Genomic DNA, 11,146 nt, shown 5'->3' with positions numbered 1-11,146 from the left:
ACACAGAGCTCTGTGAACAGCCAGCCTCTTTAGCAATGACCTTTTGTGTCTTGCCCTCCTTGTGCAAGGTGTCAATGGTCGTCTTTTGGACAGCTGTCAAGTCAGCAGTCTTCCCCATGATTGTGTATCCTACAGAACTAGACTGAGAGACCATTTAAAGGCCTTTGCAGGTGTTTTGAGTTAATTAGCTGATTAGAGTGTGGCACCAGGTGTCTTCAATATTGAAGCTTTTCACAATATTCTAATTTTCTGAGATACTGATTTTGGGGTTTTCATTAGTTGTCAGTTATAATCATCAAAATTAAAAGGAATGAACACTTGAAATAGATCAGTCTGTGTGGAATGAATGTATACATTATACAAGTTTCACTTTTTGAATGGAACTACTGTAATAAATCAACTTTTTGATGATATTCTAATTATATGACCAGTACCTGTATACCTGATCTTCCCTTGCTGATGGTTTAAGAAAAATGTATTATGTTCTCTTATAATTTTCAGTGAGGAGTTGAATGACGCCATCAAGCAGTCAATGCTTGCAGAACTACAGGAGGAGAGGGCAGAGAAGGTTTGTTTTGTTTATCTGCTGGTTTTATTTTTTCTCTTTATTGAATAATTAATGTAATATTTGTTCCTCTCTCGTTTATTAACAGAGCAAAATCATGCAGAAGCTGTCTGACACTCTAAAAAGGTAAGCCCCTGTGGTTTAGTAAACTGATCAGTGGTTTGTTATAACATGTTATTGTGATCCTTTATTAATGCTTGACAATCACAAGCTCTGTCTTTGTTTTGTTTTTGTTTGTTTTTTTGTGCTGTGGATTAGGATGCAGGAGCAGGAGTCGATGTTGGCCCAGTCTCAAACCTGCGTTCAGGAGCTGACCACCGAGCTGAGAAACCGCTGTCTAGAGTTGCGAGAGCTGAACCACAGGATACAGGATGAGGAGAAACTAATCCAGGTCAGAGCTCTACTCAGTGGATGAGGATACCTTTTTATTAAAGAAAGCATTTTGGGGTTATGTTATGTTCAACTTTGGCTAATTGGAATTCAGCCATCATTAATTTCATTATTTACACCACCTACTGTGACATGGCAAAATGTCTTCAGTGAAAAAGGCGTATTAGAATATCTTGCAGCATTTGAGCAACAGTACAAAACCTAAAGAGATTGCGTTTACACAGTATGAAAACAAAGAGAAGCTGCAAATCCTCACACTGGAGAGGCTGGAACCAGATACTTTTTTTACTTGAAAAATGAACAATTGATCCATAATCAAACTTGTTGCCTTTTCAATTCTTAGTTGATTGACCAATCAAAAAATCTTCTGTTTTTACAGGAGAACGAGGTTCTCCGAAAGCAGAATGTTCTGCTATCCGAGGAGAACGGAAAACTTGTGGGGCATAAGAACCACAAACAGAGGATTGAGTATCTGGTGAAGCTGAAAAAGGACAACACCAAACTTCAAGAGGTAACCAAAATTTCTGCTATCGTCAAAGGATGATTCTATTTGGTCATGTGAATTCCATTACCACATCATGTCAATCAACTTTGTGCGTTTCTTTTGTTTTAAAGGAAAATGAAAAGCTCAGAACGGAGATAACTTTATTGCGAGACAACACTACATGTCCGCCACTGGAGATGCTGTAAAGCCCTGATTTTTAATTGTTTGAATGGAGGTGAAAAGACGTTGGTTTTTAAATTTCTTATTGTTTTTTTTTTTTTTACTTTATGGACTTGGTCAACTCTTAAGTACAAAAACATTGTGATTCATGATTTCTGTTCTTTTTTTCATTCAGGGAATGTGCAGTAATGATTTTACTTATGACGTGTGTTCATATTATTCACGGATCTTACAAAGAGTTGCCTAGAAGGGATACTGTATCTTTACATTGGTCTGCTATTACAGCACCATGAACAGACCAGCGGTGACAAAACTTGTTGGGTTGCTTTGGAAGGGGATAAGTTAGTTTTCGGACTACGTTGAAGTTCCAACAATATAGAGCAGAATAACATCTTAATGTGAAAACTGAACATTTTTATGTTCAGAATCTTTTAGGTGCTTATATCTGGTGCTGTGACTGTTGACTGACCACCGAGTTGTACCCATGGTAATGTGTTTGTATTTCCCCCATCATACTGAGGTGTATAGTAAATGTCTTTTAAGCATAATGAACATTTCTCTTTTTTAAACTGTAATTAAAAATATTTTTTGTACCTCTAGTAAGCCTCAAGGTCTTGCTTCATGTTTTGTGATGTTTTTCCCCTGAACAGTTAGTTTTCTCAGTACTTTATCTCATCACAAAAACTTGAGAAATGTGATCCAGGTCTTTGGATAGTTACATGTGATAAATCAAAAGTTGGTTTACCTTTAACGCACTAATAGTAGATATGACATTTGTTACATGCATGTGCTATCAGTGATGGAAAGTACATTAATATATTCAAGGACTGTACTTTATTTCTACTTCACATCAACAATCACTGGATTTGACATACAAATATGATCCGTTTATAACATTTAATGTATTTTTATAGGTTAAATTGTCTACTATATGTAGTAGTTACATAGTTAAACATTGCTCCACCTCTCCACCATGACCAACTGCAATAGTAAAGTACTGCTTACATAATGCATGATCAAATGATATAAGGTATAGGGGCCATTTAGCATAATGAGCACATTTACATCATCTTGCTATTACTTCTATATGACCATTTATATATAACATTTTTAATGTGTATGTTTATAGTGTGGAATTGCTACTTTTCCCTAAGCAAGTAATTACAATTATTTTTTCCACGAATATATAGCAGAATAAAAAAATAAATGAAATTTCTCCTCGTCTTCAAACCGCCAGGGGGCAATGTACAACATATTCCTCACGTGCCTCCATAGACTGTATATAAAGAGCGTGCCTCACGCGCTTCAATAACCTGGTGACGCGAGTGAAAAATGTAGATATTGTTAGCACCTGCATCATGAAGAAAGTCTTCACCGCAGAAGAAATTTCTGAGTGGTTCACCTCGGGGACGACGTTTGCTAACATTAAACTCACAGAAGAGGTGGTTGAGAGACATTTGGATGAGTCGTCGAAAGAGACCAGGTGAGGTAACTTTAGCTTAAAGTTGGCTAACCTCATGCTAACTTAGCATCCTTGGATCCCACCTGACCCGTTAAATTAAAGGAAATTGTTTCCAGCTACAGATAACACCGTTTTTATCTTGGGTAAGTTGGCTAATAAATTGCATGTATTCACAGTCTGGGGGTCTGTCAGCTAACTAAATGGTAGTGTTGAGATGCGCCCAGCATTTTATATGGCTGCCACTACCTAGTGTTAGTGGGTCAAAATAATAGACTTAACGTTACAATTATTAACTTTACGTAGTTAACTTCTTTCCAATAAGGTTTAAATATCAACTGAGGTAAGTTTTGTGAGTATTTGTATTTTCAATTATGTTAATTTTGGATACTGCCTTCAATCTAAAAACTCTAAGGAAGTGTTCAGTTATTGCCACCAAAATTAACACAGGATAAAAGGTTTTAGGGCTTTAGCCAGGATTTTAGAAGCACTGGCATCATGAGTCCTCCTCCCTCATAAAGCCAGGAGTTAAAAAAAACAAAAAACTTTACAGATTTAAATACAAATACCCTCCTTGTATAAATTTTATAACTAAAATGTACAATTTCCCATTAAATAAATGACAGTGACATAACCTCAGTGCAGCTATGGTTTGTTTAAACTTTCACAATTTGCTATGAAATTGGGAAATTGTTGTACTTGGCTACCAAAGCAAATCACTAGGCCTTGTTCATACTGCCAGCCCAAATTCCTTTTTGGCACATCCAGATTGTGTCAAGATTTAAAAAGTCAAGGCAGAAATTAAAAACAGTCCCCTGTAAAATGCGATTTCTGCAAATCAGATTCAAGCCACATTTTACGGTGATCTGAAATGCGATTCCAATCAGTTTTCTACAAATGTGTCTCTGTCTGGACCCTTTGGCTGCTCAAATCGGATTTCAAAGTGTCCATTGCATCACTCGCACCGCAACGCAACGACCATGTCAAATCCAGGGTGACGACATGCATAATCACGAGCAGAATCCAATGCTGCGCGCTGTCAAGTCTCGTTGCAGAACTCCTCTGTCTGGTGTGATAGTTGGAGTCTCAACTTGACAGTACGATTGGTTGGAGGGTGAGATGATGGATTAGGGTTGGGCCGATAGATGATGCCATTGTTCATGGCAAAGTCCTTATAGGCAAGTCATGCCACTCGGCAGCCATCTTGGCAACGCCTCCGGGCAGCTATTTCGGACTAGAACAGGCTCCTATCTGAATATGGTGAGATAGCCAGGACATAAAAACAACATGACTAGAATCAGCAATAAAATCTGATAAAAATCGCTGACAAAGTTTGAAGACTTTACCTCAAAATAAGGTTTAAAAAGCATTTTTCCCAACCAGTTATATTTCTACTTTCTACAGCTATTAAAAGAAGACGATTGACTTTCTAGCCATCCTTGGCATTACGGGTTTTCCCTATAGAGTTATACTGAGGATTCTGAGGAGGAAAGTGGCATGTCTCCTCTATATAAGGTCTCTGGCGATGGCTGACAGACATCACAATGTTTAGCTGGCATCGTGATTGTAATGACACAGCCTATGAAACAACTGAAACCAACATCTATACTCTGTGTTCACTGTTGCTTTACCTGGTTTGAGACTTGTAACGTAATAGGGTTCCAAGTTTTTAACCGAGTGAAGTCCCTGCGAGTCAACATATGCAACATAAGACAACACCCCCTGCGCCCTCCACACGATCCATCATCATCCATCCTGATGTTTCATTATAGAAATCGTCCGATGGAAAATTTGTCGACATTGCCCATCCCTAGTCTGCTCCTCTGACTTTATCCATCAGCAGTATGTTTTATAAAGTCGCTGAAAAAATACAGAACAACCATGATCTATATTCACGGCGGCAGGTGCGCCGCATGCCAGCTTGTTAATGACATAGCCCATCAAAGGATAGAAACCAACGTGGTACCGAGTGACATCTGTTCACTGTTGCTTTAACTGGTTCGTGCTTGTAAGATGTCCACGTGTCCGCGTCTTGTAGCCCCCAAATTGACACGTCTTCTAGGGGTGGGAGAAAAAATTGATTCTTAGATGCAACGCGATGTAGACAAGGAAGATTCTGAATTGACTAATGTCAAAAATTGATTATTTAAATCTTAACTGATAACGTAATGTTGATGGGACGCAAAAGGCGGAACTCGTGAAATGCACTCTTTGGCGTGCACTAGGGCTGAACGATTAATCATTTTCAAATTGAAATTGGGAATTGAAAGAACGCGATTAGCTAATTGTGAAGGTGGCGATTAAAATGTAGGTAAATTATACAGCGCATCTGACCCGTTTTGAACAGTCATCAACTCACACTGAAGTGTTTCAGCTGCGGAGCGTTTAGCCTACATGTTGTTATTTTGATATTTTGTGTGCTTCAACTATGGATAACCGCTCTCTGTGAGCCTGTTCAGTTCCGCTCTCTGCAGGCTAACGTTACATATCCACATGGAGCATTTCAGAATAAGAGCGTATTGCCTGTCTGATTTTTGCTGACTTGTTCAGATTTTGCTTATTTTTTCAGCAAAACTTCAATAAAATCGCAAATTGCTTGTCGCAATATCTGGCATAAAAATCGCAATTAGTTTTTTTTTCCCCCCCCAAATTGTTCAGCCCTAGTGTGCACATAACAGAGACCAGTGTTCCCCCTATAGTCGGCACACCACCGCTGCGGAATGACTAACCACCTTACTAAAATTTTACACAATCAATATCAATGCGTAAGTAATTATTTTAACTCGCACACTGTGTGAGCATGGTGACACAATGCTTGGCTAGCTCCCTGTGTGTCCTGAGAGTGTGGCTGAGCAAATGAGAGAGAGCGCGAGAGGCAGAACATGACGCTGAAAGTTGGCTGTAAGTTTCAGTCTGGTAGTAAACGTGGAGTGTAGGTCACAGTGTGTCCGTAAATAAGTCTGTAATGTTGGTTTCCCCAACTGCTGTAAATGTGAAGGCGGTAAGCGTTAGCTAACCTCTTCCCTGTGCAGCACGTTTATTGGCTGTTATGTAACCTTAGCTAAATTAGTAACGAAGTAATGTTAATTAGCTCAGCTGTATGTCATTACTAACATACCTACTTGTCAAGGGTTGAGAACATCAGGTACAAGCTTAGACTAAACTGGTGTACAGTTCTGTCCTGTATACATACTGTACATCCTGCTAGTTATATTTCAGTTTTCTGAGGAGTCAGACAGCTGGTTGTTAAAGAAATAAAGGTGGTGACCATGGAACTGAAGTTAATGAAGTAGGGATGCAAACTAGTCCTTTTAAGCTAATTAGGAGATATTTCTTTTTGATTTTAATGCACAAATGTTTTAGTAATTATCCAGAGATCCTGTATAGCAAAAAAAAAAAAAGATGCGTCAAGATGCATTGATAATCGTTTTATAATCGCATCGCAGCCCTCTGAATTGTAATTGAATCAAATTGTGAGGTGCCAAGAGATTCCTACCCCTAATGTCTTCACTACTTGACAGTATATCTTTTGAAATACATGCCCAACTGTACAAAGTCTATCTGAGGTTTGTAATCAGGACTACAGAACCAGGGATTTAAACGATCAGGTGCTGAACTAGTTCTTGTAATGTAACAGTTCAGTACATTGTCCACCTAGCCTAATGTTATCTTCACATTTTTGGTCACAAGCTATGATGTATCTACAACTACTACAAATAACCAAGTTAACTTGTCTACGGGTGTGAATTCTGTTTTTCCTGTGTTAAACACAAGGCCATGGATGTTTTGAGCAGTGTGTCCCCTCACAGTGTTGTGCTGTACACCTCTGTGGGCCTGAGAGGAACTGGATAGTAAAATGGAAGGTCCCAGTCCCTGTTGGACCCTGTGAAAGAACTGGATCGCCGCATGGCCCGGTCCACATACCCGGAGATTGTTGGGATCTCCTGCCTTGGGTGGCCTCCACAGTTGGGTACAGTGGGTGCGACAAAGCCCTGTTTCATTTTGTAGTGGCTGGTCCAAGCCTCCATTTGTCGGGGCTTTGCTGACTGCACTAAGAGGTCGTCCTCTTCTTCGTACTCCTTTTGGCTCAGGAAGTCCTTCAACACCTGCTTGAAGACAGACGCCAGCTCCCAGGGCCTTATGTTGTTAGTGGCAAGCACCTCACGAAACCTGTGAAGGATGCAACCCATAGAGTTAAACACTTGTTGAAGTAGCAAGGATTTGCAAAGCAGTGACATTTTCATTTGGCACTAATATATATTTCAGCCATCGCAAAATGTAAGACCTGTATGGTCTTTCAGCTGTTGAGTCATAGTTTCAAGTAGGGATGAAACGATGGTACCACGGTAAAAAAGGGTGAGTTAGCTTTGGTTTGTCTCTCTGACTTGCTAACAGCGTGTAAACTGAAGCTCTGTGTTGCTGTGTGCGTCGTGTGTTGGCAGAGTCTATTCGTCCACTGCACATGATAACTTGTTGTGCAGTTTAGTCAACCAACCAGCATCATCTAGAAACGCTACAGACTCCTCTGTATTCATGTCAGTTTTAGGGCTCATTACAGTTACTATCACTGTCTTCTAAAGATCTTATTTGTTTTCATGTAATTGTCCACGGGGTTATTGTATTACCTATATAATATAAAATCTTGATAATGCACACTTTAGATGATTTTTAAATGTTCACAAAAGGTATTTCCTGTTATTTTATTTTTTATGCAAACAAAATGGCAATAGTATTTTGTAGTTTTCAATATAAAACCTTTTCAGTATAAACCTTCCACACATACAACAACCAAAAACCCTGGTTTCCAGCAAAACTCAGGCAGCTTCGTCAGACCAAAGTGGAGGCCTTCAGCGGTAGAGCCCGACCGATACGTATTTTTTGGGGGCCGATGCTGATATTAAAGTGAAAAGGAGATGATTTTGACTTAAGAATGATTTGGATAGTAGACCCCTTTTACTGTATAAACTACACTTGTATGTATGTGGGCTATAAAACCTTTTCCTAAATGATTATGTTAATAAAATCAATTACAGTCTCAAAAAGTGAACATGTAAACAATTGCACATCAATAAATATTTGCTACTGGAAGGTGCAACTTTTTCAGCCATCTGTAAACAGAGAGAGAATAAGCATGTGTATTTCACTTTACACATAATCTGCCATAATTTCAATGTAGCACATTCACATCTGGTTCATCCCTTTATCAGCACTCTTTAATTCTAACCAAAGCTACGTGAAACCATCAGTATAAATCATGGCGTCTATGATACAGTGAGCTGCTGTTGAATGCATCTAATATAACATGACTCTACAAACGAGGACCTGCAACTTTGAGATGTCATTTAACTAACGTTATAACTACAACCAGAGCCATTACGGCTCTGACTACAGCGTTTCACATCTACTACGTCACAAATAGAGGAGTTACAGGAAGGCGTATTAGATTCTTGTTCAGCTCATGTTTATTTACATGTCCGCTCTGGTTTAATAATTTCAGACACGCTCACTAACTGCAGACAGGCAGCTGGCAGATATATTTAGAATATGTCAGAAACTATCGTTTAACGGCTTATTAACGTTAGCGCTCCTCCACTGATAAACATGGCATTAGCTTTGTGGCTAATTTAGCAACGGGCAGCGTTAGCTGCTGTAACGTTATGTGATTTTAGAGAATAATTAGAAGTGATGAACTAGGGAGACCGTTTGCTAGAACTGCCACACTGTTTGAAAGAAATGTACAGTTGTGTCTGTCCAGCAGCGTAGTTCTCAACACCCAACTACCGTAACATTAAACTGCTGTGAGCTGGTAGGAAGCGGGGAGATGGCAGTGAAAAACGGAAGGGTTAGCAAGTCATGAATGTTTTCAGGAGAGGAGACGTGACTGGGTCTGTTTTAATTATAATTATTAAAGTCATGTAATTAACTTGACAAAAGACAGACTCACCGCTCACACAGCCCTCTGCATGTTTCTAAATGCTGCCTGTAAGCTCCGGTAAACTCAGCTGATTGTTTTCTTCTGTGGTTTTTGTGGTGAGGCAGTGTAGTTAACAGGGGAGCTGCGGCTAGTCGCCCTCAGGTGGGAAACTGTGCAACACCCATGACACGAGTGAAGGATTTGACTCTAGGTTTCTTTTTTAATAGTCCTATATCTGCTGTTGTAAACGGCCGATGCCGATTAAATGCAATTAGCTCATATCGGCCGGGCTCTTTTCAGCAGTGGGGGCAGAGTCCTGTATAACCAGGCCAGGAAGACACTGACTTAAGAGATCAAAGCAGCAAAGAGGAGCTACGCTTGAAAGCTAGAAAACAGCTTCACAACCAGCGACCCTGTGTCAGTGTGGAGACACTCACGAACCACTGCTGGTACTCAACGACTGGCGGGCGAGCTGAATGGTTTTTACTGTAGGTTTGAGAAGCCCACAGTCACACCTCTCCCCCCGCTCCAACACCATCTTCAAATAATCACCTTCACCCACTGCCACGCTGTCAGCCCCCCCCCCCCTCTGACCCCTCACCTGCACTCATAATCTGTGAAGAGGAGGTGATCCAACTCTTCCAAAGGCAAAAGATCAGGAAGGCTCCAGATGGTGTGTCTCCATCATGGCTGAAAATCTGTGCAGACCGGCTGGCCCCCATCTTCACACGGATGTTCAACAGATCACTGGAGCTGTGTGAAGTTCCCTCCTGCTTCAAATGCTTCACAATCATCCCGGTGTTGTGACGATCTACGCTGCCTTGTCGAAGTGCTACCGTAGCACAAATCGATAGCAGAGTCTATCGAGTCGCTCTAAACCTGCCCTCCATTGAGGACTTGTACATTTCCAGAGTCAGGAAACATCATTTCAGATTCATCTCACCCCGGACACAACCTGTTCCAGCTTCTCCCCCTCTGGTAGGCGCTTCAGACCACTGTACACCAAAACCAACAGACTCAGAAACAATTTCTTCCCACAGGCCATCACTCTGATGAACAGCTGATTTCTGCCTCACAGTGTCAGGAACAATTCCTGTGCAATAACCCAGTAACTCTGTCTCTAATCAGCCACCTGTTTACTGGTTACCACTTATTAATTATTCATCAGTTTCTATTTCAGAGCTGTTCATACTGTTGTTCTTATTGTCATTTTGTATATTGTGTAATCCACCTACCGCATGTACACAACACCTGCACATAATGTCTGGGGTGGTGATGGTGCAGTGGATAAGACTCATGCCTTTGGTGTGAGAGACCCGTGTTCAAGTCCACTGTGACAGATCAGTGTGTCTATTCCCGCATCCTTTGAACTATTGTCTCAATATGTCTATATATGTTTTTGTTTAGTGTGTGTGTGTTGTGTTTATACTGTAGCCTGTGTGGGATTTTAATAGTGTATTATTGTATTGTAAGTAGGGCTGGGCAATATGGCCAAAAATGTTATCACGATAAAAACATTTCCTATCATTCGATATCGATAATTATCACGATATATGTCAAATCTTTATTTCTTTCAAGTTTAAAGGCAGATTTTTGCTCCTGAGTGAGTATGGTTAATTATGTGGTTAAACTTTTCTTTATGGTCAGAAACACTTGATGCCAAACAGTGGATCACTTCACAAGTCTGATGTAGAACATTCAAAACTATTATCTTTTTCAACAAATATGATTAGTTGATATTTTGTCAGGTCTCTTTTTTTTTTTTCCCCAACAAAATAAATATTTTAATATAAAAATGAAGTGCTAATTTGTTTGTGATTCAAATGAATTAAAGCAAATATTTATCGACGATATATTGAAGATTTATATATTGATATTGAGGAAAATTATATTGTGATAATTATCATTGTTTTATTGCCCAGGCCTAATTGTAAGTAAGCACATTGTGAGCAATGTACAATCAAGAGTCAAATTCCTCGTATGCGTACACATACCTGGCAAATAATGCCACATTTCTTACTAAATATGTTATTCTAAGCACACTGTAGTGACCCAGTAGTGAGTTTCATGGGAAATAAGAAAGTAGGTCATAGTGCTCAACTCCTCCCTTTTTTTTTTTTTTTTTTTTTTTTGTTGTAGTGTTGTTTTTTTTTT

At 39.7% G+C, this 11,146-nt stretch overlaps 3 protein-coding genes across 8 annotated transcripts in view; 2 read left to right on the top strand and 1 right to left on the bottom strand.

Annotated features, from left to right (window-relative positions):
* Nucleotides 1–2,218, top strand: part of kif15 (kinesin family member 15) — a 15,957-nt gene extending 13,739 nt beyond the window's left edge. The window contains exons 31-35 of one of the 2 annotated variants that reach the window (XM_046062649.1): nucleotides 502–568; nucleotides 654–691; nucleotides 824–956; nucleotides 1,335–1,466; nucleotides 1,571–2,218. In XM_046062649.1, coding sequence (XP_045918605.1) covers nucleotides 502–568; nucleotides 654–691; nucleotides 824–956; nucleotides 1,335–1,466; nucleotides 1,571–1,645 — 445 coding nt within the window. In that variant the 3' untranslated portion in view covers nucleotides 1,646–2,218. Of the gene's footprint in view, nucleotides 1–501; nucleotides 569–653; nucleotides 692–823; nucleotides 957–1,334; nucleotides 1,467–1,570 lie in introns of those variants that run through there. The other variant, XR_006827116.1, reaches the window with a different exon arrangement.
* A 691-nt stretch (nucleotides 2,219–2,909) lies between these two features.
* Nucleotides 2,910–11,146, top strand: part of tdrd9 (tudor domain containing 9) — a 37,788-nt gene continuing 29,551 nt past the window's right edge. For 3 of the 5 annotated variants that reach the window (XM_046061677.1, XM_046061676.1, XM_046061675.1), the window contains exon 1: nucleotides 2,911–3,102. In XM_046061677.1, the coding sequence (XP_045917633.1) occupies nucleotides 2,978–3,102 (125 nt within the window). In that variant the 5' untranslated portion in view covers nucleotides 2,911–2,977. Of the gene's footprint in view, nucleotides 3,103–11,146 lie in introns of all 5 variants that reach the window. The other 2 variants (XM_046061678.1, XM_046061680.1) reach the window with 2 other exon arrangements.
* Nucleotides 6,503–11,146, bottom strand: part of rd3l (RD3 like) — a 5,809-nt gene continuing 1,165 nt past the window's right edge. Inside the window, exon 3 of the mRNA XM_046061687.1 lies at nucleotides 6,503–7,248. Within this exon, the coding sequence (XP_045917643.1) occupies nucleotides 6,882–7,248 (367 nt within the window). The 3' untranslated portion in view covers nucleotides 6,503–6,881. The remainder of the gene's footprint in view (nucleotides 7,249–11,146) is intronic.

The sequence above is a fragment of the Micropterus dolomieu genome, linkage group LG11, assembly GCF_021292245.1.
Source record: "Micropterus dolomieu isolate WLL.071019.BEF.003 ecotype Adirondacks linkage group LG11, ASM2129224v1, whole genome shotgun sequence".
Taxonomy (NCBI): domain Eukaryota; kingdom Metazoa; phylum Chordata; class Actinopteri; order Centrarchiformes; family Centrarchidae; genus Micropterus; species Micropterus dolomieu.
This window is presented reverse-complemented; position numbering and strand designations above follow the sequence as displayed.